Raw genomic sequence first — 25,811 nt, forward strand, 5'->3', positions numbered from 1 at the left:
AGAAAACCTCTGTCTGGGGTGGAAGGGCATCTTGGAAGACTTCCTAGGAGAGATGATGTTTGAGTTATGCCTCGAAGGACAATAATAACAATAACAATAACAATAATAATAATATCAAACACTTTCTATAAACTTCTTATGTGCCTGTGACTGTTCTGGGACCTGTATCTTCTTCTTTCATATCTGCTTTATCTCATTGAATTCTCTCAAAACCCTGTGAGCAAAATACTATGTTATTCCTATTGAACAGATGAGGAAAGCAAGCCAAGGCACAGAGAGGTTAAGTGACTTGCTCAAGACCACACAGCTAGCCAGAGGTAGAGTCAGGATTCAAATCCTGGAAGGCAAGCCAGTCACTGCCTGAGGCCTTCCCCGAGCTATCTAACCCCTCTGAACCCGTTTCTTTATCCATAAAATGGGGGCGATAGTGCAAGAGGACTTAGTGCGTGGAATTATGGTGAGGACAAAGACGATACAATCCCCGGAAACCGCTTAGCGCAGTGCCCGGCACACAGTAAGCGCTCAAACGGTTGTAGGTGACTTCTGTCCCCGCTGTCGCGATCTTCAGGCCCCCCCCCCCCCCGGCCGCGGCCGCTTCCCCCGCAGTGCCAGCCCGTGACGTGGGAGCTGCCGCCCGCACAGTCTGGGTTTAACTGGAAACTAAACGAGGAGGAAGGGGATGTTCGGGGCCCCTCCCTTGACTCTGAACCGACCCCCTCCCCACCCCCGCCCGGGGATGTGCGACTCCTTCTTCAGCGACGCCTCCCGCGGACTGCGGGTACTCCTCCCGCACAGGGCACGGAGCTGGGACCGAGGAGGCGGCGCCGGGATGGGAGGCAGGGGAGGGCCGGGGAGGTGCGACTGTGCTGGAGGGAGGGCAGGCAGGGGACATGCTGGGTCTTCTGAGCCCCATGCCAGCTCACCACGAGCCAGCGGCCGCGCCGGCCACGGCCGCGGGCCGCTCCCCACCTGGCGGTCCCAGCGCGCGCGGGTCTCCGCGGCCCGGGCGCTCGGGCGCGCTTGGCTGGGGTGCCGGCAGAGGGCGCGCGAGGGGGCCCGGGGACGGGCGGGGGACACGCGGAGGCGGGATTGGGGGGAGGGCCCTGGGCTGCCCCTCCCGCACCCTGCCCGCCCACCCGGAGCTCCAGACTAGGAGGCAAGAGCGGCGGGTGCCCCCTGCGCGCTCTGCCTCCTCCGCGCACGCTCCTACCTGTAGAACCCGAGGGGCTCCCCCTCGCCGGCCACCTATTCTTTCTCCTCCGGAAACCTCCCGCCTAGCAACCCGCGTCTCGCATAGGCGGCGCTGGGACCCCGGGACGGGGCGCCAGGCTCGCAGCTGGTGACATGTAGACGCGCCCTCCGCGGTCCAGCCTCGGCACCTGGGCACCCTTCTGCCCGTAAAGTTTGGGGCTGGGCGCCATGGCCAAGAGCAGCTCCCTGAACGTCCGCGTGGTGGAGGGCCGGGCGCTGCCCGCCAAGGACGTGTGAGTACCCCGGGGCGAGTCGTGGGTGAGGGGCGCACCGGACATGGGATGGGGCCGGGGTCGCCCGTTCCGCGTGCCGGAGAGGGTCGGTGAGGTGGGCAGGGGGTTCTTGTCTAAGACACAGTATTTTTGCAGATCCACCTTCACGGGGCTAAAACCCCATGCCCATGGCTGTCCTAGTGGAAAGGGGCGCCCAGACTTAGCAGATGCGCCACCCTGCCCCCCCGGAAGGGGGGTGTCTTTGTTCCTAGGATGTACTAAAGGGGATTGGAGGGTCGGATTTTGTTGGAGCTGGGGAGGGCATGGGGGGGGTCCTCTTCCTTAGTTCAGGCAGGGTGGGTGCCTATCAAAAGAACCCTGGGAAGAAGGCCCAGAACGCCGGTTGGCCTCAGCATTCCTCTGTGTGTATCTGGTGTTTAGGTTCAAAGACAGGCATCAGGTGGCCCACCAGCCAGGCCTGGGGGAAAATGGGGTCCTCTGGACCCAGAGCCCTGAGCTCCCCATCGAGGAGCTCCCTGTGTGGCCTTCCCTGGATGCTGAGTCTCTTCAAGAGCCCCCCCCACACACACACGGTAGCACCCTCTCCAGCCAGATGTGATGGGGCTGGAGGACCCTTGGGCTCCTGTTGGTACCAGTCCTTGGCTCTGCTTCCTCCAGGGCTGAGTCAGCAGTTGCCGAATCAGCAGAATGGCAGGAGGGGTCCCCCTCCTGCTTGGCCTGGAGCCCAGAAGGGGCTGTGAGGTGTCAGCACCTGGGACAGGTGTGGGATCCTTGGCAGGCCATCAGCTGTGTGACCTTGAACGTGGTCCTCTTGGATCTCGATTTCCCACCTGGACAATGGGAGCTCTGGACAGGAGCCACCCAGCCCAGAGCAGCTGTGGGGGGTGGAGAACCTGTTAGGATTTACCCCATGGCCAGGGTGAGCAGAAATCTGGATTCTGAGCCTTTACCCAAGTTGAGATGAGGGCTTAGATATGCCCTGACTCCCCCAGCTGTGGGTCCCCAGTGAGGAGTCTCCTGCCTTTGATTTTATGAACCTCGCCCCTCCCCAACCCTGGGCTGCCGAGAGCAGTTTTAGCTTCTCCTCCATCGTCATCAGCTACCCCAAATAAACATGTACCTGGGATAGAAGCAGAGCACTTGCTGTGTGAATGCAACATCTGGACAAGCCCCTGCTTCCCTCTTCTGGGACACCCTCTCAGAGCCTCTGAGAATGACATTCTGGAACTGTTGGGGCAGTGAGGCCAGGAATTGGGGCCTGGAAACTGCCGGAGGGCTGAGGGGGAGCCCCTCCAGAAATCAGGTTTCCATCTCCTGGTCCTGCGTGAGGGCCATGAGGGAGTGGTGGGTGCTGCCCTTGGCCCTGGACACAGCTCACGGGATGGACATGGCTTGTAGGGTGGACATGGCTTGAGGGGCTCCTTCTGCCTCTCCTGCAGAGAGAGTTAACTCATACCTGGTTCCTACACCTCTTGGCCACCCTTTCTCCCCCAAGTTCTTGGGCCAAGGTGAGCCCCAGAGCAAGGATGGGAAGGAGTCACTAAGCCCTAGTTGAGCCAGCCTACCTCAGTTTCCCTAGCTGTTGGCTCCCTTCTTCAGAGGGGCTGTCCTCAGAGGCTGCTGGGATCTTCGCACCCATGGAGACTCTTAGATGGGGGTGTGTTCTCTCTCTGGTCTCCTAAGGGAAAGGGCCCAGACTCGTCCTGAAGCCTTGTCAGGTTTGGGGGGGGGGGTCTGACCTGACTCTGGAGGAGGCCTCCACTGACAATTTTTGAGTATTACTCTTATTAATAATAGCAGCTGTAAGTCGTTCCAGGGCTTACTCTGGGCCAGGTCCTATCCTTAACATTTCCTATGGTCCTATGAGCATTTCCATTTATAAATAGGGGAAACAGGGCCAGAGAGGCAAAGTCACTTGCCCAAGGTCACACAGCTGGGATTTGAGCCCTGACTGCTCCCATGAATAAACCACACTGGGCAGGCAGTGGCTGAGGGGCCTTCTTTCCCACACTTGAGTTGGGGCAGGGCCCATGGGAGAGGTCAAGGGTCTGGAGAGACTGAGGGTCTTCAGGGGTCACCCCTCCTGCTACCGCTGCCTCCTACCTGATGGGAGCCTGATAAGGCCCTTGTGCGTCAGAGCTGTGGAGCCGATGAGCGAGCTTGGCTCCCAAGAGGGGCCCCAGGGTCAGGCCTGGTGGACGGAGGGGGGCGTGTCTCCCAGCTCTTTGCTAGTGGGATCCCAACCAATCTTTCTCCACGTCTGCCGTCGGGGAAACTGAGGAACGGGACCGTACCTAAAAGAGGCTCAGGGATAAGAGAACCCAGCCAGAGAAATGAGATATAGGGGTTCCCCAGCCACAGGCATCCTGGGCCATAGAGCCAGATTAGGAAACTGAGGCTCCCAGGGTTACTCAGCCCGGTGGGTCTGAGATAGATTCAAGAAGGGGTAAGTGAGGCCTGGGGCACTACTCAGAAGGGGGTTCAGTGGTAGAACCCAGAAAAGAATTCAGGGACACAAGCCACCACCCAGGCTGAGGTGTTCAGGGATAGAGGCCAGATGGGGAAATGGAGGCCCTGGAGCACCCACACAGAGGGAGCTGAGGGCACGAGTCCAGAGGAGAAACTGAGGCACAAGGAAGGACTCATCCAGCAGACAAGGCTCAGATTGCAGCTGGCTGCTGGTGCCAACACCCCCTTCCCTGAAATCCTGTGGCATCCGTGGATTGGTGACTGATTGGAGGTGACAGAGAGGGTGGGGGCTGGAACATCAAAAGAGGGGGCCACTTGGGGAGAGCCTTGTGAGCTGTGGTGGAGGTGACACTGGTTAAGGGCATGTGTGCTGAGCCCCATAGACCTGGGTTTGAATCCCAACTCAGGAGGGGGGTTGTGAGAAAGAAGATGCAGGTCTTCCTCCAAGGAGCTCACAGTTCAGAAGTTTGAGGGAGCCAGGGAGACAGACACTAAACAGAGAGAGAAACAGGGAGCAAGATGCTTTCAGGTGCCCAGAGGGATCAGAATTCGATTTTACAAAGGACAGAGGTGGTCAGGGATGGCCTCTCTGAAGAGGTGACTTTGGGGCTGAGGTTTGAATAACAGGACTGAGGCAGCCATGACAAGATCAGGGACAGAGTGTCTTAGGCAATTGCAACAGCGAAGGCAAAGGCCCTGAGGCTGGACTGGGCTTGGTGGAAGACAAAGGAGGCCTGTGCGATGGGACAGAGGCGAGATGAGAACCCTGGTGGACAGCTCGGGATGGTGCTGGTAACTCTTATTATGAAGGGGGGATGGAGCTGGCTTTGGCTGGCTCATGGCTCATGCCTCCTCAAGGGGCTGCTGTTGGTTGTTGTTTTGAGATCTGGGTACCCTGGTCTGTACCAGCAGAGGTGCAGCCCCACTGGGCTGAGCATCGGGAGTCCCCCCACCCCCCGCCAGGGAAAGTCCCATGGAAATGAAAAGCTGGTCGGCAATGCTTTCCCCAGAGGGTAGTGTTAAGGCTCCCGGAGCAGAGCTCTGGGGCTGGCCCGTGATGCATCCCACCATGCATTTTCTCCTCCCCCCAACCCCCGGGAGACGTGTGTAAACGTTATAGAGAGGAAAACCTAGCACCCACAGAGAGGACGGGGCTTCTGGGTTCCACAGCTAGCAGGCAGTTAACACCGGGATGCCTCTCCAGCTTACACTGTTGACCACGGCTCCAGGCTTCCTGGGACCAGCGCTGGGAACTTTCTGGCCTCATGCCTCAATGTTCTGTTTCTATGGGTGGAGAACCTGTGCATGGGGGTTGGGCAAGCAGCGGGTGGGCTGTGCACCCATGACATCTGCTGGTCCCCCGAAGTCCTGCCTCTTAGCCCAACTTGCTGTGCGACCCCGGGCCAGTCCCCTCCCCTCTCTGGGCCGCAGTTGCCCTTATCTGTACAAAGTGAGGGTGGATTGGGACCTCCACTCATGGCTGCCCTCTCAACCTCCCTCCTGAACGTCCTCCTCCTGCAGGTCTGGGAGCAGTGACCCCTACTGCATCGTGAAGGTGGATGACGAGGTGGTGGCCAGGTGAGGAGTGGAGAGGCCAGGCCTGGGGAAAGAGGAGCGGGGGGCGGGGGCTGGAAGAGGAGCTCCTTCTAGACCTGGGGAGTCCAGACACAAGATTTCACGTTGAAAAGAGGAGCCAGGCGGCGGTAATGCTTATGCCAAGGGTGGACGTGTGGGGCTGACAGTGACTGCTTTGTGCTTTGGCCCCTCTGGGGACAGACAGCTGGGGCTGTCAGCTCCTCTCCCATCCTGCCCCACCGACTGGTGGACACCTTCCCCCCGGACCAGATGATGTCATGGGTGCACATGTGCCGGTGTCCTGGGGCTGACTCAGCGGCTGCCAACCTCCCATAGTGGCCTCCCCGGAGGCGGGCATCTCACGCTTGGCTGGACTGGCTGGTTCCGGGCCTGCTGGGTGCTGCGGGCACTGGGGCGTGCGTGCGTGTGCACACGTGCGTGTGCGTGTGCATGTGCGCGTGTGCGCGCACATGCATGCCCAGCTGGGCCTGTCTGTGAGTGTGTGGGGGGGTGTTGGAGGGCTGATGTGAATGCCTGTGACCACATGTGCGTGTCTCTGGGGGTGTGCGGCTCACAGGCTCACATTGTGTACCGGTGGTGTGTGTGGGGGGTGGGTGTGTGTGTGCACACCCCTGGGCTGCCCTGCATACACAGGTGAGCACCAGTGTCTGCTTGTTTGGGTACACAGACGCCATCGTGAACACAAGTGAGGACGTGAGGGTGTTTGATGAGTGAGTGAGTTTTGGGCGGGCGTGGAGGGATGCGGGGCTGGGCCGTGGTTGGCTCCCTCCCCGCCCCCGCAGGCCTGAGCAGTGTGGGTGGGCAGGTGGGCGGGTGGCTGAGGCCCGGGTTCCTATGGAGACAGCAGGATTCAGGATGCTTCTGGTGCTGGTTCCGGTCCAGATGGGCTGGGAGTGGGGGCTGGGGAACCCCATGGGGGAGTGTCAGCCTGCAGCACCCCAGCTGACCCCCTCCATTGTTCTCTATGCTCGTGCTGCCCCCTCTCCACATGCTATGATACCACCCCCAAACCCACAGAGAGATTTTCTGCGTGATCCCAGGCTGCTGTCTGCCCAACTCTGGGCTCTGAAGAGGGACTTCCAGCTGGGAAAAGGCCAGGACAGGGGGAAGAGGGTGTTTGGGAAGAAGGGTCCATCTGACGGTGGTGCCCTGCGCTGGGGTAGAGGGCAGAGGGTGCATCTCTGTGTGCCTGTGTAGTATATGTTCACTCTCTTCGTTGGGGAAGAGTGTGGGGAAAGGGAAGAAAGGAGTGGCAGGTGTATGATCCAATTCTGCAGCCATAGATTTGGGTGTGTCTTCATTGGGCAAAGTAGGTTCTTCGTTCCCTGCTGGGTAAAGGGAAGTGCATCTGCAGGGGTGTCGGGGTGAGGATGCTCTCTGTGTGTGTCTGTTTCTAGGCTTGCTTTGGTCCCTAACCCTTTTGTGGTTCCCTCTTGTTTCCTAAGTGCTCTGGCTCCTGCTGACTGCATGGTGTCTTGGCCCCTCACACTTCCCCATTTCCCAGCCAGCACCTTCCTGTTCCTCAGACTCAACAAGCTCACTCCTGCCTCAGGGCCTTTGCACATGCTGTGCCAGCCATCTTGTCCTCATCTTCTCGTCCCCCTTTGCCTGGTTAGCTCCTGCAGGAAGCCTTTTCTGACTCCTCCTGTCCACACCCCCAGACCCAGCCAGGTGCCACTGAGCTCACCCTAATCACGACTTCTCTCACCGTGTCATGTGTCATAAGAGCTCAGGAGAGAGCACCTGCCCACTGAAGGGAGCTCTGTGGGGGCAGGGACCTGGGCACCTCTTCCTCTGATTCTCCATAGCCCACAAGACTTGGCACACAGTCAGGGTGTTTATGGAGTGAATGAGTGAATGAATGGAATTTGCATGTTTTCAGTTACTATGCGGGGGATTCTGTGTTTGTGTATCTGCCATCTATCACTATATGTGTGTGAGTGTGTGTCTGTGGGTCTCTGTGGGTCTCTGTGTGCTGGGCAACTTATTTTTGGTCTGTGTGTCTATGTGAATGTGTCTGTTTTCTCTGTGTGTATCTGTATGTGTCCATATGTAGAAACACAGATGTGCATTTCTAGAAATTTCTGAGGATTCATATGTGTATCTGTGTATATGGGAATGCGTCTCTGGCTTTCTTGGTGTATCTGTGAGTGTCTCTCTTTTCATGTGCATCCTTATGGGAATGTGTGTGTGTGTATGTGTGTGTATGGAGGTCTCGGGGTATGTGAGTGTTGGGGTTTCTATGTGTGTATTTGTGGGGGTTTTTTGTTTGTTTTTTTAAGTATGCTCCACACACAGCATGGGGTCCAATGTGGGGCTTGAACTCATGACCCTGAGATCAAGACCTGAATTGAGATCAAGAGTCGGACCCTTAACTGACTGAGCCACCCAGGCGCCACTCCCTGTGTGTATTTGTGTGTATCTATGCACATCACGATATATTTGTGCAGTTTGTGTGCATGTGTGTGTCTGCCACCTGTGTGGCCCAAGGGTCCCCAGCCCCCTGTGCCCTTTTTACAGGACAGCAACTGTCTGGCGGAGCCTGAGCCCCTTCTGGGGGGAGGAGTACACCATACACCTGCCCCTGGATTTCCACCATCTGGCCTTCTATGTGCTGGACGAGGATACAGTGGGGTGTGTGTACTGGGGACCCATGCTTGGGCACCTGGGGGAAGGCGGGATGCCCCGAAGCAAAGTATCCATCCAGCCGGCCCTTGATGCCTGCTCCCTCGACTTAATGACTCGGACCCTCACTGCCCACCTTTCCACAGGCACGACGACATCATTGGCAAGATCTCGCTGAGCAGGGAAGCAATTGCAGCCGACCCCCGAGGTGGGCAAGGGGCAGCGACCTTCAGCTGGGCAGAGGGAATAGGGGTGGCCATGCCCAGGTTGGACATTTGCAAGCATGTAGCAAGTGGCAGGGGAAGCACAGAGTCTTCAGTAGAAAATTATTTCAGTTGTTGATTTCTCTCTCTCTTTTTTTTTTTTTTTGGAAGAGAGAGAGTGAGAGAGAATGCATATGCCCATGCGGGGTGAGGGAAGGGCAGAGGGAGAGGGAGAGGGAGAATTTTAAGCAGGTTCCTTGCTGGGCATGGAGCCTGACACCGGGCTCAATCTCATGACCCGGAGATCATGACCTGAGCTGAAACCAAGAGTCAGATGCTTAACTGACTGAGCCACCCAGGCACCCCATCAGTTGTTGATTTAAAAAAATTTTTTTAAATTTAGTTTTTCCATTGAGTAGTTAATTACTTTACATAGTTCAATATTCAAAAGATATAATTAGTGGGGGAAACTGTCTCTCTTAACCTAACTATTCCATTTTCGTTTTCAAGGTTGTGTTTCTTGTCTGTCCTTCTAGAGATATTTTATTTTATTTTATTTTTTAAGATTGTATTTATTTATTTGAGAGAGAGCAGAAGCAGGGGGAGCGGCAGAGGGAGGAGGAGAAGCAGGCTCCCTGCTGAGCAGGGAGCCTGACATGGGGCTGGATCCCAGGACCCTGGGATCGTGACCTGAGCCAAAGGCAGCCACTTAACCGACTGAGCCACCCAGGTGCCCCTAGAGATATTTTAAATAGGTTTATTTATTCCAAGTGCTTTACATGAACCAATTTATTTAATTATCATAATAACCCGGGGAGGCAGGTACTCTTATTCTGCCCGCTCCGTAGGTGAACACCCTGAGGCACAGGGGTTTGGTTCTACGGCTTGCCCTAGATCACAAAGTTATTAAGTGGGATGGCCAGGATTTGAATTGAACCAAGATTGTCTACCTCCATCCAGTCTGCGCTCTTAACACAGCACTGTATGTGTTTTGTTCTCTGCTCATAGGAATGGCACCTGTTATACTCATTGTTCTCTACCTTGCCTTTCATATCACCACATACCTTGGAGATCTTTCCATATTGGTGCCCCAAGAGCTTCCACTTTCTTTGACCTTTGACTTCCTGGCACTCCACTGTGTGGATATATCATCATTTATTTGGCTGGTTCCCTACTGATGGGCACTTGGGTGGTTTACCATCTCTCCCGAGTTCAAACAATACAGCCATGAATAGCCTTGTACAAATGTGATTTCACACATGTGCAAGCTATATTAATCAGTCTGATAAATTCCTAGAAGTATATTTGTCATAGAGTATCCATATTAGCACATTAGAGAGTTATTGCTAAGTTACCCTCTATGGAGGAGGTAACAATTTGCCCACCCTACAAGTTTGCCAGCAATTACCAAACTCTTTGATCTTGTATCTGAGAGGTAAAAAATTGCCTCTTTAGGTAGGTTATTTTGTATTTCTCTATGAATGAGATTGAAGGCCTCTTTATATATTTAAGAGTCACTTTGTTTCCTTTTTTGTTTGTTGTTTATTTACATTGTATGTGCATTGCCCCCCACTGGGTGGTTTGGCTTTTCTTATTGATTTATAGGAGCTCTTTACATATTAGGTAAATTTAACTCTGTCATATTAGCTGCAAATAGTTTTTCTCCCTTTGTCACTTATGTTTTTGCTTATCATTTTTTCTATGTATAAAATTTATTTCTTTTTCTCTAGTTAACTTCATCTTTTTATTTTTATGGCTCTTGATTTTCTGTGATACCTAAAAAGGCCTTCCCAACTCTAAGATAAAATTTTTTTACATGATTTCTTCCTGCAACAATTTGTTTTCCTTTTTTACATTCAAGTCTTTGCGCTACTTGGAATTTTTCCAGATTCAAGGTATGGAGAGGGATTGCACTTTATTACTTTTTGTCTAGATGAGTACTAATTGTCTCAATGTCAATAACTGAATAATGTATTTTTTCATCAGTGGGGATTAGTTGAAAACCTACATGCTAATCATCATAATCATTGCTCCTATTTAATGAGGGCTTACTATGTGCCAGGCATGATGCTCAGCACTTTATATTTAGTCTTCACAACACCAAGTGAAGTGTGCACTAGAATGATCTTGAATTTATGGCTGATGGGAAATGAGGTTTGGAGAGGTGAAGGCAATTGCCCCTCCTAGAAGTTGCAGAGTTGGGAGTTGAGTCCAGGCTGCATCTGCTTCCAAAGTCTGGGTTTTCATCCTGTCCACCAAGCTGTACCCATTGTGCCCCAAACATCCACCCAAGGGGGTGGAATTAGATGAATGAAGTATGAGGCCAAATTTTAAGGAGCTTATGGGCCAGATAGAAACACAAAACACGTTCACACACAAGCAAGGAGCAAGAAAAAAAGGGAAACTGTCCATGTGTCTGAATGTTTTTTTAAGCAGGAGAGGAAGGTAGGGGTGGAGGCATGTGGAATATCACTGGCACGACAGTGGTTGAGGATAAGAGGGCAGTGAGGGCTAGTGTAGTCAAGGAAGGTTTCCTGGATGAAGGGGAATGAGTTGGTTCTTAAAGGTACCTCAGCAAACACACTAAGGCGTGTCTCTGTAGATTCTCTTCTAGTGTCAGTCATAGGCCAGGCCAGCTGGAGCACTGGGTGGGTCACTATTGGAGAAGCCCGTAGGTGCCAGCCTAGAGTCTGCACTTTCTCCTGGAGGCACTGGGGAGCCACTGATGGTCCTTGAGCAAGACAGCGAAGAGAGTGGAGCCATTATTATCAGAAGATGGAGTGACAGGAGAGACTAGATACATTTTCAGAAGATCTCTGTGCTGCTTTGTGGATACTGGATGACAGCGGGACAGGGGTGCATGTGGGAGATCAATTAGGAGTCTGTTGCCGTGGTCAAGTGAGAGGAAGCTGATGGCATCCTGGAATTGGGGGTAGCAGTGAAGACAGAGAGAGGTGAGGTGGCACTACACTTCATCACACACACAAGGAAGTGGGCCACCATGAGCAAGAGTCAGCAGACACAATAACCACCAGATTTGAACCCATGAAGATTTTAGAATTTATTACTTATGATATACAGAATTTTAAAAGGAATAAAATATTTAAATAAATAGAAATGTAATCACCAGAAAGGGCCAGCAATAATCATAATAAAGTAAAACAATTCATTAAAAAATAGATTTGAGGGGCTCCTGGGTACAAACTTCCAGTTAGGGGGCGCCTGGGTGGCTCAGTTGTTAAGCGTCTGCCTTCGGCTCAGGTCATGATCCCTGGGTCCTGGGATTGAGCCCCGTGTCAGGCTCCCTGCTCCGCGGGAAGCCTGCTTCTCCCTCTCCCACTCCCGTTGCTTGTGTTCTCTCGCTGTGTCTCTCTCTGTCAAATAAATAAATAATATCTTAAAAAAAATAGATCTGAAAAAGAACCAAATCGAACTTTTAGAGATTGAAAAGTAGTCACTGAAATTGAAAACTGAGTGGCTGAGTTCAACAGCACATCATTTGGAGCTGAAGAGAGAATTAGTGAGCTGGAAGAGAGATCTGAAGAAATTATTTAGACTTTAGCCCAGAGAAATAAGAAGGAAAATATGAAAGAGAAGTTCAGAGACATAGAAAATTACTGAGAAGGTCTAATATCCATTTAATTGGAGTCCTAGGAGGGAAGAATAGAAAAAATAAGGGAGAATGTGTGGGGCTCTCAGCGGGTCAGGGCAGCCCAGTGCCCGTCGCCATGTCCCGGAACCTGCGCACTGTGCTCATCTTCGGAAGCTTCATCTCCCCAATTGGCGCCGCCTTCTACCCTATCTACTTCTGGCCCCTAATGCGGCTAGAGGAGTACCAGAAGGAGCAAGTCATAAATCGAGCTGGTATTATTCAAGAAGATGTGCAGCCACCAGGGTTAAAAGTGTGGTGATCTCAGGACCCTTTACCACTCTTAAAATTTTTTGAGGACCCCGAAGTGGGTAATACCTGTAGGTACTATATTAGAAATTAAGACAAAATTTTCAAATGTTTATTAATTTACTTAAGAATATCAATAACAAACCCGTATAGAGTAATATGACATATTTTTGTGTGAAAAATTTGTTTTCCAAGATAAAAAATCATTTGCAAATTTCAAAAAAAAAAAGAAAGAAAGAAAAAATAAGGGAGAGGAAGTGATACAAAAATTGATGACCTGGAATTTTCCAGAACTCAAGGAAGGACATGATTCCATAAGTAGAAATAGCACGACCCGCAGTAAGCAGGATTAAAAAAAAAAAAAAATCCTTACCCACCTATGTGGTGAAACTGTAGAACATCAAACTCATAGTCCTTAAAATTAAAGAGGAAAGAGGGCGCCTGGGTGGCTCGGTGGTTAAGCGTCTGCCTTCGGCTCAGGTCATGATCCCAGGGTCCTGGGATCGAGCCCCACATCGGGCTCCCTGCTCCGCGGGAAGCCTGCTTCTCCCTCTCCCACTCCCCCTGCTTGTGTTCCTGCTCTCGCTGTCTTTCTCTGTCAAATAAATAAATAAAATCTTAAAAAAAAAAAAAGAGAAAAGATACACCATTGACACAAGATCCGTTATCAGGCTGAAATGACTTCCCAACAGCTACAGTGGAAGCTAGAAATCAGTGGATGATATCGTCCAAGTGTTGAGAGAAATGAAGGGGGTGGGCAGAGGGAGGTTGAAATTGACTTGACTGATTCCCACAGGGAGAACTGCCCCCTGCCGGGTGGGAGGCTCAGAGGAAGGAATGCCCCACGTGTTTGTGCGGGGAGAGTATGTTGAGACTAAATGATGGGAGGGCTTTGTATATTAGAGCGAAGAGTAAGATAGTGCAGGGTGAAGGGCACCGGACTATACTGCTCACATTCAAATCCCAGCTCTACCACTTACTAGCTGTGGGAACGTGGGCAAAGCTCTTCCTTCACTGTGCCTCATTTTCCTCCTCTGGACGTGTGGATAATTACAGTACCTACATCAGAAGGCTAACATGACAAGTCCATGACTTAATACATATTTAGTGTTAATTGAATTTTTAAGTTAACACAGTGCCACTGTCTGGTAGGTACTTAATAAATGTTAGCACCTGGACCTTCCAGGAATTGATAGCTGGATCAACCTGAGCCGTGTGGACCCAGATGCAGAGGTTCAGGGTGAGATCTGCTTGGATGTACAGATGCTGGAGGATGCACGGGGCCGTTGTCTTCGTTGTCATGTGCTCCAGGCCAGGTATGGTCATGATGGGGGATGGTGTGGGGTTGGTCTGAGAATGAGCAAGAGTTGGCTGGATTCTCCCAGCTGTTTTTGGCTTTTGAGGCCACGTCACTCCTGGGGCACTTCTGGGCCCACAGCCAGGATCCCTTGTAGGCAAACAGTCCAAGTTCACCAGGTTTGCAAGTTCCTGGGGTCAGAGCACAAGCAGAATCCTTGCTGGGTCCCCAGTGACCAGCAACCAAAGGTCAGACACTCAGAATGGCCAAAGTGTGGAGGTGTATTAATCAAATTGTAAGTGATAGATACCCAATTCACACTAGCTTAAGCAGATGGGCTTATATGAATGCTATGCAGCTTCAGCATGGCTGGATCCAGGTGCTCAAACAGTGACGTCAGGAATCTGTAGACATCAACTTCTCGGTTATCTTTTGTGTTAGCTTCATTCTCAGGCAGTCTCCCTCCAGGTGTGGGCAAAGATGACCCCAGCAGTCCCAAGATGGCATCCTACCAACTTGGCAGGTCCAATTGAAAAAGAAATTTCCTTCATCATTTCCAACTAATGGCCTAGGACTGATTCTTATTGGCCCAATCTGGGGCACATACCTATCTCTGAACCAATTACATGGACTCTGATGGGTCAGGCCTGAGTCCCACACCCACTCCTGGAGTGAAGAGAGGAATCAGCCTACTTAAGTTATGTGAGCTGGGAGTGTGAGAAAGGGGCAGGTCCTGTCCCAGAGAAACAGGAGAAGGAAGTTGGATGCAGGATCAGCACAACCCCCCAGGTTACCCTCTAGGAGCACTAGCTCGTGGGATATCCATCTTCCCTCCTGCCTATTTATTGCTGTGTAATTCCCTCCTCTCTTCCTCAGCTCCCCCATCATTCTGCTTCCTTAAGGACTCCCATCCCTTTCCCCCTCTCATCTCTCATCTTGTCTTTCTGCCTTGTTTTCACACCTTACTCCCCCAACCCTCACTTTTAGACCAGTCCTCACTCAGGTTGGGGAGGTTCGCTATTTCTGGTTTGCTGTGTGACCTTAAAGCCTTTTCTTGCCCTCTCTGTGCCTCTCCCACCGTCTCCAGATCTCTGTCTCCAGCTGGGATTCTCTGGAGTCTGGATGGAGTAGCAGGGTGGCAGAGGACAGGCAAAAGGACTGCCCATGGGACAGGAGGCTCCTCATCTGCTTTGTGCCAGTGGCCTCCTCCCCAGCCACAAGGCTGTGCAGGATCCTTGCAAGCAGGAGAGGGACTGATTGCTGTCGCTTAGCAACTGGGCTGGCTCCTAGGAAACCAAAGAAGGCTTTGGATGCCAAGCAGGGGTGGGAGAGGAGAAGCAAGAGGAAGCAAGCAGCCCCTGGTGGGGGGCTGTCACTGGGTTTGGGGGACCTCAGGAAGGAGGGGTTGGGGGAAACTAACTGAGGTGAGGCTTTGGGGTTGTCGTGGCAACAAGAGGCAGGGGGTCCTTGCTTCAAGCCTTTTCTTGGGTCCTAGGCAGGGTGTGGATATGAGCATTTGTTGAATGAATGAATGAATGAATGAACGAGCACTCCCATCTGGCCAGCTGCTATGCTAAGCCTGTTACACACATCATCTCGTTCAAGCCTCGGCCCTGTGAGGTTTGATCTGTTATTATTTCTATTTTCCAGATGAGAACACTGAGGCTCGGGGTGGTGAAGGGACTTTTCCTAGTGTCACCCAGCCAATGAGTGGTGGAGCCAGGCTTTGAACCCTGGCGTCTGGTCTCCTACCCAGGGGCTCCAGGGAAACTGAGGCTCCCTTCCCACTCCCCACTGCATCTTCACCTCCTGGGCTTTGTGATTTAGGATTTGAGCTTCTGGTGCCTCGGTTTCCTTATCTGGAAGATAGGGGCATACTAGGGCCTCCTGATAGGGTAGCACTGGTCAACAGGAAGATACTGGGCTTGGATGGGCAGGGTGAGGGGTGCTCCTTGCTGCGTCCCTACAGTGGAGGCCGGAGGCATTTGAACGGTCTATCCTGAACCCCTTTTCCAAGGTCCAGCCTGGGTCTTGGTCGTCACGGGTCCTGCATCCCTCACGCCTTCATCTTCCGCAGGGACCTGGCCCCCCGGGATATCACCGGCACATCTGACCCATTCGCACGAGTGTTCTGGGGCAGCCAGAGCTTGGAGACATCAGTGAGTGGGGGCATGGATCGGGGGAGGGGCAGGCATGGAGGCAGGGCCTCCTCAGCTCTCCCTCACTCCCCCTCTCCCCAGACCATCAAGAAGACCCGCTTCCCACACTGGGATGAGGTGCTGGAGCTGCGGGAGATGCCGGGTGCCCCAGCCCCACTGCGAGTGGAGCTCTGGGACTGGGACATGGTGGGCAAGAATGACTTCTTGGGCATGGTAAGCACCCCCTCCCCTGACACCCTCCATGGCTCCCCACTGCCTCCAAGAGGGAAGGAGAGGGGAGATGGGCTTGCATCCTGGGATCTGGAAGGATAGGTGTGAAAGCTGTCTTAGCTGGCTCCTTGGCCAGGCCTGGGCGATGGAGTCCCATTGCCTCATTTTACAGGTGAGGAGACAGAGGCTCTCCAAGGGGCAGGAACCTGCCCAAGGTCCCAGGGTGGGCCCAGATTCTCATTCTGGGGTGAGAGTACTCAGGATGACCATGTGCTAAGTGCTTCTCCAGCATAATCTCACTTACGTACTCTTCATGGCCACCCCGTGAGGCTGGGACTGTTGTCTGCATTTTATAGTTGGGGAAACCAAGGTTCATTCAGAGAAGTTGAGTGGCTTTCTCAAGGCCATATGACTAACAAAGGGCAGAGCCAGAATCTGAGTTCAGGTTTCTCTGACTCCAGAATCTCAGCCCTTAACCCCTATTCCTGGAAGGCACCGGGCTCAAGGTCTTTCTCTTGGAACCTCAGTTTGCACATCTGTAAAATGGGTGTGACTGCCCCTGCCTCTCAGTGGGAATGGATGCATAGTCAGGGCTGACAGTTTTTTTTCAAAGGATGCAAGATTAGAGCAAGTTATAGGGAGGCTTGGTTCTGTACAGCCGGCAGGGCAGGCAGGTGGGGTTGTAAATGGGGTAGCCGCTTTGGAAAAGAGTCTGGCCCTTCCTCAAATGGTTAAAGACCATCATCACATGCCCTGGCAACTCCACTCCTGGGTATGCACCAGAGAGAAATGAAAACACATATCCACATAAAAACTTGTACATGAAGGTTCACAGCAGCGTTGTTCGTGACAGCCAAGAGTGGAAACAACCCAAATGTCCCTCCAGAGCTGAATGAATAAATACAGCATGGTGTATCCTTACAATGGAATATTACTCAGCCATAAAAGAGAATGAAGTCGTGGCACCTGCTACAACGTGGATGAATCTTGGAAACATGCCAAGGGAAAGAAGCCAGTCCCCACAGATTATATGGTTTCATTTATCTGAGATGTCTGGAGTAGGTGAACGTGTCAAGACAGAAAGTAGACCAGTGGTGGCCAGGAGCTAGGGGTGGGGGTGGGAGATGGGGAGTGACAGCTAATGAGCACAGGCGTTTGGGGCGCTGATAGAAAATTCTCTGAAATTAGTGGTGATGGTTGCACAACTCTGTGAGTAGACCAGAAGCCATTGAATTACACACTTTAAATACGTGACTTGTACGGGATGCAAATTACATCTTTATAGTTATTTTACAAGAGAGGGGCTGGGGCTCAGGGGCCTTCTGGACTCTCTTTAAGCTTCCAGACAGGTGAGATTTGTGTCCCCAAAAAGAGCTGAAAATGCCTTCAATCCAGATATGTGGTCTCTGGCAGCTGTGTGACCTCGGACAAGTCGCTCCATCTCCCCAAGCCTCAGTTTCCCCAACTGTAAATGAAGTGTCCTCTGGAGGCCCTCAGCGTCCTGGCAGGAGCTAGTACTTTGGGACTGGGAGAGGGAGTGTGGCTGCTCTTGTCAATGGGGTTTGGTAGGGGAGGGGAGGTGGCCCCTGGCAGGCTACGCCTCCCCTCCTTGGGTGGGCAGTCAGAGCTTTTCTTGACCTGGGTGGGCCCTTGGGCCGGGCAAGTTCGGGTTCAGCTGAGGGTCTGCGTGTCCCCCTGCAGGTGGAGTTCTCCCCACAGGTCCTGCAGCAGAACGCACCCAGTGGCTGGTTCCGTCTCCTGCCCTTTCCCAGAGCCGAGGAGGATTCTGGGTAAATGTGGGTGCGGAGGGAGGCGGCCAGGCTGAACTCAGGTCAAGTGCCATCTTCAGCTTGCGGGCAGGTCCTGGTGGGTGCCCATGTTAGCCCACAAGCTGTCACCATGTCACTTCGTTCACTCATTGAGCAAATGTCTGTCTTACAATGTACATTTACTTATGTCCAAATGAGTTCACCTTGGACCCATCCACCTGTTTGCACCTGAACATATCAGCTCACACTAGTCAATGTGTGTTCAGAACCCTGGGTCTTTCCACACCTGCGCACACCTGTTCACATTGTCCGTTCTTGTAGACACCTTATACTGGCCACACTGTTAACATGGACTTTACCTGGCCATTCCCGTGTATCCCTGTCAACATCTGTTCACATATACCCACACCTGTCCACACTTCTCCACACTTGTCTGCATCGGACTACACCATCCACACCTGCCCCCATTGTCTGTTCACAGTGAACATAATTTTGTTTTTCACACTGGCCACGTCATTCCACACCAGCAGTATCTGTTGACTGTCTGCACTCGTCTGTTCCTGTGCATCTCTGTCAGTATCTGTTCACACCTGCCCACACTGCCCACACCTGTTCACACCTGCCCACACCTGTCCCCGTCTGCCTTGTTTTGCTAACATCCATGCTCCTTATCTGTGTTCGCACCTGCCTCTCTTGGCCGTCCGCACCTGCGTGTACATACTTACTGCTCCCTCACCTGCGATCTGACCCCGGTCAGGGGGACCCTGGGCGCGCTGCGGCTGAAGGTGCGCCTCATCGAGGACCGCATCCTGCCCTCCCGGTATTACCAGCCGCTCACGGAGCTGCTCATGGAGTCTGTGCTGGGGCCGGCAGAGGTGGGTGCATCCATTCTACTGGGGATCTGGATGATGGCTCCCCGTGCTTCAGGGATCCCTCCCGGGGTTCTTGCTTTGGGGTCCCAGGACCCTGGGCCACCTCCCCTGTTGGCTGTCCTTGCCCAGGAGGATGCTGCTAGTCCCCTGGCTGTGCTGGAGGAGCTGACCTTGGGGGACTGCCGCCAGGACCTTGCCACCAAGTTGGTGAAGCTCTTTCTTGGCCAGGGCCAGGCTGGGCCCCTTCTGGACTATCTCACCCGGCGTGAGGTGACCCGGACCAGTGAGTTGCCTGCATGAGCCCCAGACATCACACCCCAGGGATAGGTCCACACAGGGTCTCTGAGGGAGAAACGGGGGGCTTCAGGCAGAGGTCAGGGGCTCCTACGTGTGTGGGGGGGGCGGGGGGTCCCTACACTGTGCACCAGCAGCCAACTGGGGATGCAGTCTTGGATTCAGGTGCTGGCGTTGCTACTCTTGAGCTGTCTGACCTTAGGCCGCTCATTGAACCACTCTGGGCCCCTGGCCTGTGAATGGAGTTGATGTTGCAGTTCTACCTGATTCCTGGGGCTGGAAGAATCATGACTCCCACCTTGGGTGGGTGGGGTGAGGTGGATCTGGCCTCCAAATCCCAGCAAACACTTCCCTTTGTCCTCCCAGCTGACCCCAACACCCTCTTCCGTTCTAACTCCCTGGCATCCAAGGCAATGGAACAGTTTATGAAGGTGAGCACGCAAAGGTCTGGTGGGGTCCAGCTGCAGCTTCCTCAAGGGGACTCCTTTTCTGTGCTTACTGGGAGCCCAGAGCTTGGCTGGCCTCGGTTGGCTCAGGGTCGCTGAGCCGGGCTGCTGGTAGCTGGTGCCTGGCCTCTCCCTGAGACGCACCTGGGTAGTGCCCCTCACCCCTGCTCTTGGGCATGCCTCAGCCTCGCTCTGAGCCTCTCCGCACATGGTCCCCCAGCCCCTGGCTCGTGGGCACGCCCCCGCCTCCCCCTCAGCCCTGTCCCATGTGGTGCCCCCTGCCCTCAGCTCGTGGGCATGCCTTACCTGCACGAGGTCCTGAAGCCAGTGATTAACCGCGTCTTCGAGGAAAAGAAGTACATGGAACTGGACCCGTGCAAGATGGACCTGGGCCGCACCAGGTGAGCAATGCCTCAGGGGCGAACCCGAACCCCCTGGCAGACCCCTTGTCTGCCCAGAGCCTTGCCATGCTGGGTCTGTGCCAGTGGCCATCCCTCCCTCCGGCATGATTGCTCAGGAGCTCCGCATTGCCGCAGAAAGCCTCACTGGGAGCACCGCCATCCTCGGGCTGGGTAGTGTAGTGGTGACGGGCAGGACTCTGAAACTGAGCTCCTGGGTTCGAATCCCAACTCTGAGGCGGGCAAGACAGACCCTACACCTGTAGTGGGAACAAGAAAGAAGGGACAAGAACCTTGTAGGTAGAAAAGTGTTATTCCATCATCCACTCAACAAAACAATCGTTGAGAACCTATTGTTCAGACACTGGATGAACACTGGTCCCGAGCAGGGAGTAAGTGGACACAAATCTGTCTTCCAGGGGGAGGGAGATAGCCAACTAAAGAAGGTTATTGAAGGCGCTCAGGGGAATGGAGAGAGAGAGAGCAGGGAAGGGTTGTGGGAGCAGAGCAGGGGTTTGCAGGATTTCATAGGGTGGTCAGAGGGACAGCCTCACAGAGAAGGGGACCTTTCAGCAGAGACTTGAAGGAGATGAGGGAGGGAGGCATGCACAGATCCAGGGGAAGAGTATCCCAGGCCAGGGGAAAGAGCAAGTGCAAAGGCCCTGAGGTGGGAGAGTGTGTCCGGCATGTCCCTGCTGAAAACGCACCAGACCAGGGTCCGTGATGATGTGTGGTGGGAAAGGGATGGCCTCTTTAAGGAGGGGACATTTAAGCTAACTGTGGGTGCAAGAGTGTCTCAGGCGGAGGGAAGAACATGCACGAGACTCTGCGACAGGAGTGAACTCCGCGTGTTTAAGCAGCAGTAAGAAGCTTGGTGGGAATGGGAGGAGGGGAGGTTATGGAGGGGGGATGGGAAGGTGGGTGCTTTCAGCTCAGTGGGGGCTGGGGGAGGGTTTTGAGCGGACAGAGGCTGGGCTCGGAGGCACAGCCACTCTGTTTCCCCAGGAGAATCTCCTTCAAGGGCGCACCCTCGGAGGAGCACGTGCGGGACGCCAGCCTGGGGCTGCTGACCGGCTACCTGGGGCCCATCGTGGAGGCCATTGTGGGCTCTGTGGGGCGCTGCCCGCTTGCCATGCGGCTCGCCTTCAAGCAGCTGCACCAGTGCGTGGAGGAGCACTTCCCCCAGGCGGAGCACGAGGTGAGCCACGCGTTCCCATGGAGCTGATGGGGAGACTGAGGCTGGGGAGGGGCAGTGGCTTGTTCAGGGTCACACGGAGAGTCGGAGCAGGGTGGGGACAGAGCTGGGCTGCTCACACTAAAGTACTGTGTGTCCTGTCAGAAGTGGGGATGGTATTCCTGGCAGGGTCTGGGATCCAGGGGTGGTGGTAATAGTAGTTAGAGCAGCTAACTCGATATATAGCCCTTGCCAGGGTTCAGACCCACTTGTACATATGCCTTGCCTTACCTAGTCTTTGTATCCACCCTATGGGGTGGGTACCAGTATTCTTCCATTTCCCAGAGGAAGAGGCAGAGGCCCAGAGAGATTGAGTCACATGGTCCTGGGGTAGGCAGCTGTCTAGGCAGGCTGGCTTCTGGATCGGTGCTCAAAACCACCAAATATAGAGTCTGGCACAAAGTGAGTGCTTCTTAAATGCAGCTCTTAGAGAAAGAGAGCGAGAGAACACAAGAACGAGCGAGCACACTGGTACACAGTAGGTGCTCTGTAGCAGGCACCCGAAATAGCCTAAAAACAAATCCCTGCATGTGCCAGTGCTTTGTCACTATTGACATAAAAGTTGAGACCCCTGGTGCTGCCTCAGGCAGGTGAGGTGAATGAAGGCAGCAGTCTGGAGTGGGGCAGTAGGGAGTGGTAGGGACTGTGGCAACAGGAGCTCCCACGGCTTGTCTTAAGGGGGCAGCTCCAGACAATCAGTCATTGCCATGTAGGAATGGGGACCCAGTACTGCCAGATCGTGAGAGTTTATTTTCTAAAGCCAACATTCTGGATTTTATGTGAGGTCTTCTATTTTTTTAAATGTTGGCACTGATTCACCTAACAACAACAACAACACAACAACACTTTGAGCCAGTTGTTACACGTTTGCAGCTGGACTGGCCCGTGGGTTACCCATTGGAGCCCCCCTGGTTTAATGGTCAGCATCCCTTCTGGGTGGCCGTTTTTTTTTCATTATTATTTTATTTAAAGATTTTTATTTATTTATTTGAAAGAGAGACAGCAAGAGAGGGAACACAAGCAGGGGGAGTGGGAGAGGGAGAAGCAGGCTTCCCGAGGAGCAGGGAGCCTGATGCGGGGCTTGGATCATGACCCGAGCCGAAGGTAGACGCTTAACGACTGAGCCACCCAGGCGCCCCTGTTTTTTTTTTTTTAAAAGCAATTTTTTTTTTAAGATTTTATTCATTTGAGAGAGAAAGAGAGAAAGCACGAGAGAGAGGAGGATCAGAGCCAGAAGCAGACTCCCCACTAAGCAGGGAGCCTGATGCGGAACTTGATCCAGGGACTCTAGGATCATGACCTGAGCTGAAGGCAGACACTTAACCGACTGAGCCACCCAGGCGCCCCCAGGTGGCCGTTTTTGTCCTACCTTAAAAATGACATCACATCAGGCTCTTGGGTAGTGCTGATGTAATAGAAACACGGACTGGGGGGTCACTTTGCAGAAAAATCTAAGACCCCCTAAATGTTGGAGATGTAACAGCTCAGTCCCTAGAGCTTGAGTTAAGAGCCCTTGATTATGCCACACCTCTCCCCACGTTCTGTTTACCAGTGGGGAAACTGAGGCCCCGAGAGGTAAAGAGCCTTGGCCAAGGGTTGTGGACTCAAAGCGAGGCCTCTGGTCTCCCAGTGTGGGTCTCTCCCTTCTCCCCTCGGCCCCCTGCTGAGGAGTGAGCTCTGGGCCTCCAAACTGGGACGTCGCTTGATTTACGCCCCATTTTGCCAGGCTCTCGCCTGGGCTGCAGGTGCTAAGTGGGACACAGCTGTGGCTGGGAGGTGGGAAGGGAAGCAGGGAGGCCAGCTCCCTAGACAGCCTGGCCTTTGTGGGGGACCCAGTGTGACACCCAAGTGCCCTGCAGTTCTCAGCTCCCATGGTGGGCAGAGGCCATGGTCAGGAAGCAGGGACTTTCTCAGGCCCGTGAGGGTGGATGGGGTCATGGAAACCCAGGGGAACTCCTTTCTCTGCCGCTCTGACACCTGTTCCTCCTGCTTAAGAAAGGAAGTTGAAGAGATGATGTCAAAGACTAAAATTACCCTGGAAGATGGCAGGTGTGGGGGGTGGGGGGGAGGGGCGGTGGCCCTGGGGGCAGCTCAGGTTCCAGATGAGGGCAGATGGGGGCAGAGACCCTCCTCCTGGGCAGTATTGGGTACCCTCTGTCGGCAGGGCTCACTGTCAGCGCACACATGCCGTAGGAAGTTGGCATTGACCCAGGGAGGGTATTGTCTCAAGTGTGAATACAACCCCTAAATAAATACTAGAGCACATTCTCGGGCTAAATATAGCTGGGCAAGTGTGAAAGGTGGGCGGGGAGTGATTCGGGGAGAGCCAGATGCACCCAGGATAAAGGCACACCCTCTCTCTGAGTTGCCTCTGCTGGTGCTGGGGGAACCAGCCTTACCTGTAGGTGGGCCAGGGCTGGGGCTCACACAGGGGGCACCGCACTTTACAGTTTGTAGGAGGCAGAGTCTTGGGCTGCGGGGTGCACATAGGACAGCCGCAGGAGCCAGCCGGCCTGGGTTCACTCCTGAGCCTGTGTCCTCATCCAGAAAACAGGGACAATAGTACCTACTCCATGGGACGGTTAGTGGTTCGGATTAGTTCCTGATGCTCAGCAAGCATTGCACGGTAATGAGGGTCAAATGCAAGAGGGTGTGATGAAGAGCTGAGAGCTCTAATCCTGCTTGGGTTCAAATCTTGGCTCTGCCGTTTACAGCTGTGTGGCCTTGGGCAGGTGACCTCTCTTTGGGCTTCAGTGGCCTTCTCTATAAAATGCAGATAGAATCCCTCCTCCCAGGGTGAGTATTAACTAAACAAATGTATGGAGAGGTATCTGGCATGGTGCTATCAGTATAATAAATCATAGATCGGGAGATTGAATTCTGCCTTCTCTACCCATCAGCTGTGTGACCTTGGGCAAGTCACTTGGCATCTCTGAATTTCTGCTTCCTCATCTGTAAAAGGAGAATAATGATGCTGTTTCCTTTATAGGCCTGTGCCCTTAGCACGGTGATTGGCACAAACAGATTCTGAGGATGCTGGGCTAAAGCTGATCCTGCAGGATTGGTATTGCTACTCTATTTTCCAGGTGGAGAAACTGAGGTCCAGAGAGAAAAAACGATTTTGGCAGACCAGTGTGGTCTCCTAGCCCATCTCCTGTCCCACTTCCCCTTGCACCACCAATCTATAGTCTTTGCCGCCTCAGTTTCCCCATTTGGGAAGTGGGTCCTTGGAGGCTCTTCCCACCTGCTGCTTCTCTTGGCAGGATGTGAAGTACCTGGCCATAAGTGGCTTTCTCTTCCTGCGATTCTTTGCGCCTGCCATCCTCACCCCAAAGCTGTTTGACCTCCGGGACCAGCATGCAGATCCCCAGACCAGCCGCTCACTGCTACTTCTTGCCAAGGTGCCGAAAGTGGAGTTCCACATCCTGAGTGTTTTTAGCCTGGAAAAGCATAGGAACAGAGCTGGAAGGCCAAACTGACAGAAGACCCAAACGACACCCAGAGAAATCTGTCTGAAACACCCATTAGCCTTCCATCCCAACTGTGAAGGCATTCGTTCATATGTTCTCTAATTTCGTCTCTTGAAACGAAAACCCTACCCTTCCAGGAGGAAAGTGGGAAGCGGGCTAGTAGTCATTTACACCTTAGTATGAATTAGACCATCCTTTGCAAAGTGGCCATATTTTGAGGTTCTGATGGGCTTCAAAGTATGCATGATAGGATCAGGCAGTCCTGGGTAGGGGAATCAGGCTCTGGAGGGAACAGAATAAGGGCACTGGGGTTGCATATCTCTCCATAGGGAGGGGTAGATATTGCTCAAAGCAGGTGCTGCTGAGTCTTCCCCTTTCATTGAGCACTGATTTGAGAGTTAGGACTCAGGGGCTCTGTTCTGGGCCCACAGACAGCCCTTCCCCTGCAGTGACCTTGGCCCTGGCATCCCTTGCTTCTTTGCTCCAGGCTGTGCAGAGCATCGGAAACCTGGGCCAGCAGCTGGGCCAGGGCAAGGAGCTATGGATGGCGCCCCTCCACCCCTTCCTGCTGCAGAGTATCTCACGTGTGAGACACTTCCTGGACCGGCTGGTGGATGTGGATGAGGAGGAGGGTGAGTCTCTGTGTTCCTGCCACATCTGGCTTGTCACTCTGTGGACCCTCGGGACCTGCCCTTCCCGCCCCGCCCCCACCCCAGCATTGAGACTATGGACCTGTGTGGGTCAGCTAGTCAGTCCACTAACATTTCCTGGCCCCTCCTGTGCTAGGTCCCAGATATGAACAGAGCTCAGGCCCTGTCCTCCAGGCTATTCCAGCCAATGTGGAGATGTGTATGGGTGCTGTCGCATGGTGTGCACACAATAAAAAAAAAATCTACCAAGTGCTTGCTAGACACTGTTCCAGGTGCTGGGGAAACAGCAGTGGACAAGACAGAAGAAATTTCTGCTGTCATGGAAGTTTTATTCTAGCAGGGACCACAGGCTATAAAAAGATGAGTTAGCAAATAATATAGTATGTTTGGGAGTGATCGTGTAGGGAGAAAAAATAATGGAGGGAAGAGAATGTTGGGGTAGGGGTGGCAGGTCGAATTTTTAGGTAGGGTGGCCAAAAATGGCCTCCCTAGGGTGCTACTAGAGCAAAGACCTGAAGGAGGACAGAGAGCAAGCCATGAAGATCCCGGGAAAGAGTATTCCAGGCTGGGAATAGCATGTGCAAAGGCCCTGAGGTGGGGAATGGGGAGCCACAGGGAGGAGCCAATGTAGAAGAGTGAATGAGGGGTCACAAAGGAGAGGTGGGGGCAGATTGTGTGGGGGCTTCATAGGCAGCTGGCCTTTAATGGGGAGTGAAATGGAGCCTGGGACTGTTTTA

At 53.4% G+C, this 25,811-nt stretch overlaps 1 protein-coding gene across 5 annotated transcripts in view; it reads left to right on the forward strand.

Moving 5' to 3' along the window:
* The first annotated feature begins 1,081 nt into the window (after positions 1-1,081).
* RASAL1 (RAS protein activator like 1) overlaps positions 1,082-25,811 on the forward strand; it is a 29,874-nt gene continuing 5,144 nt past the window's right edge. The window contains exons 1-15 of one of the 5 annotated variants that reach the window (XM_073881083.1): positions 1,082-1,484; positions 5,475-5,531; positions 8,070-8,183; positions 8,321-8,382; positions 13,462-13,591; positions 15,650-15,731; positions 15,813-15,944; positions 17,643-17,731; positions 18,468-18,585; positions 18,712-18,865; positions 19,243-19,307; positions 19,611-19,723; positions 20,726-20,918; positions 24,218-24,355; positions 24,912-25,056. In XM_073881083.1, the coding sequence (XP_073737184.1) occupies positions 1,420-1,484; positions 5,475-5,531; positions 8,070-8,183; positions 8,321-8,382; positions 13,462-13,591; positions 15,650-15,731; positions 15,813-15,944; positions 17,643-17,731; positions 18,468-18,585; positions 18,712-18,865; positions 19,243-19,307; positions 19,611-19,723; positions 20,726-20,918; positions 24,218-24,355; positions 24,912-25,056 (1,657 nt within the window). In that variant the 5' untranslated portion in view covers positions 1,082-1,419. The remainder of the gene's footprint in view (positions 1,485-5,474; positions 5,532-8,069; positions 8,184-8,320; positions 8,383-13,461; positions 13,592-15,649; positions 15,732-15,812; positions 15,945-17,642; positions 17,732-18,467; positions 18,586-18,711; positions 18,866-19,242; positions 19,308-19,610; positions 19,724-20,725; positions 20,919-24,217; positions 24,356-24,911; positions 25,057-25,811) is intronic. The other 4 variants (XM_025889644.2, XM_073881085.1, XM_073881086.1 and 1 more) reach the window with 4 other exon arrangements.

This window comes from Callorhinus ursinus, unplaced genomic scaffold, assembly GCF_003265705.2.
Source record: "Callorhinus ursinus isolate GAN/ISIS: 27379988/994484 unplaced genomic scaffold, GSC_fseal_2.0 scaffold41, whole genome shotgun sequence".
Lineage (NCBI taxonomy): Eukaryota > Metazoa > Chordata > Mammalia > Carnivora > Otariidae > Callorhinus > Callorhinus ursinus.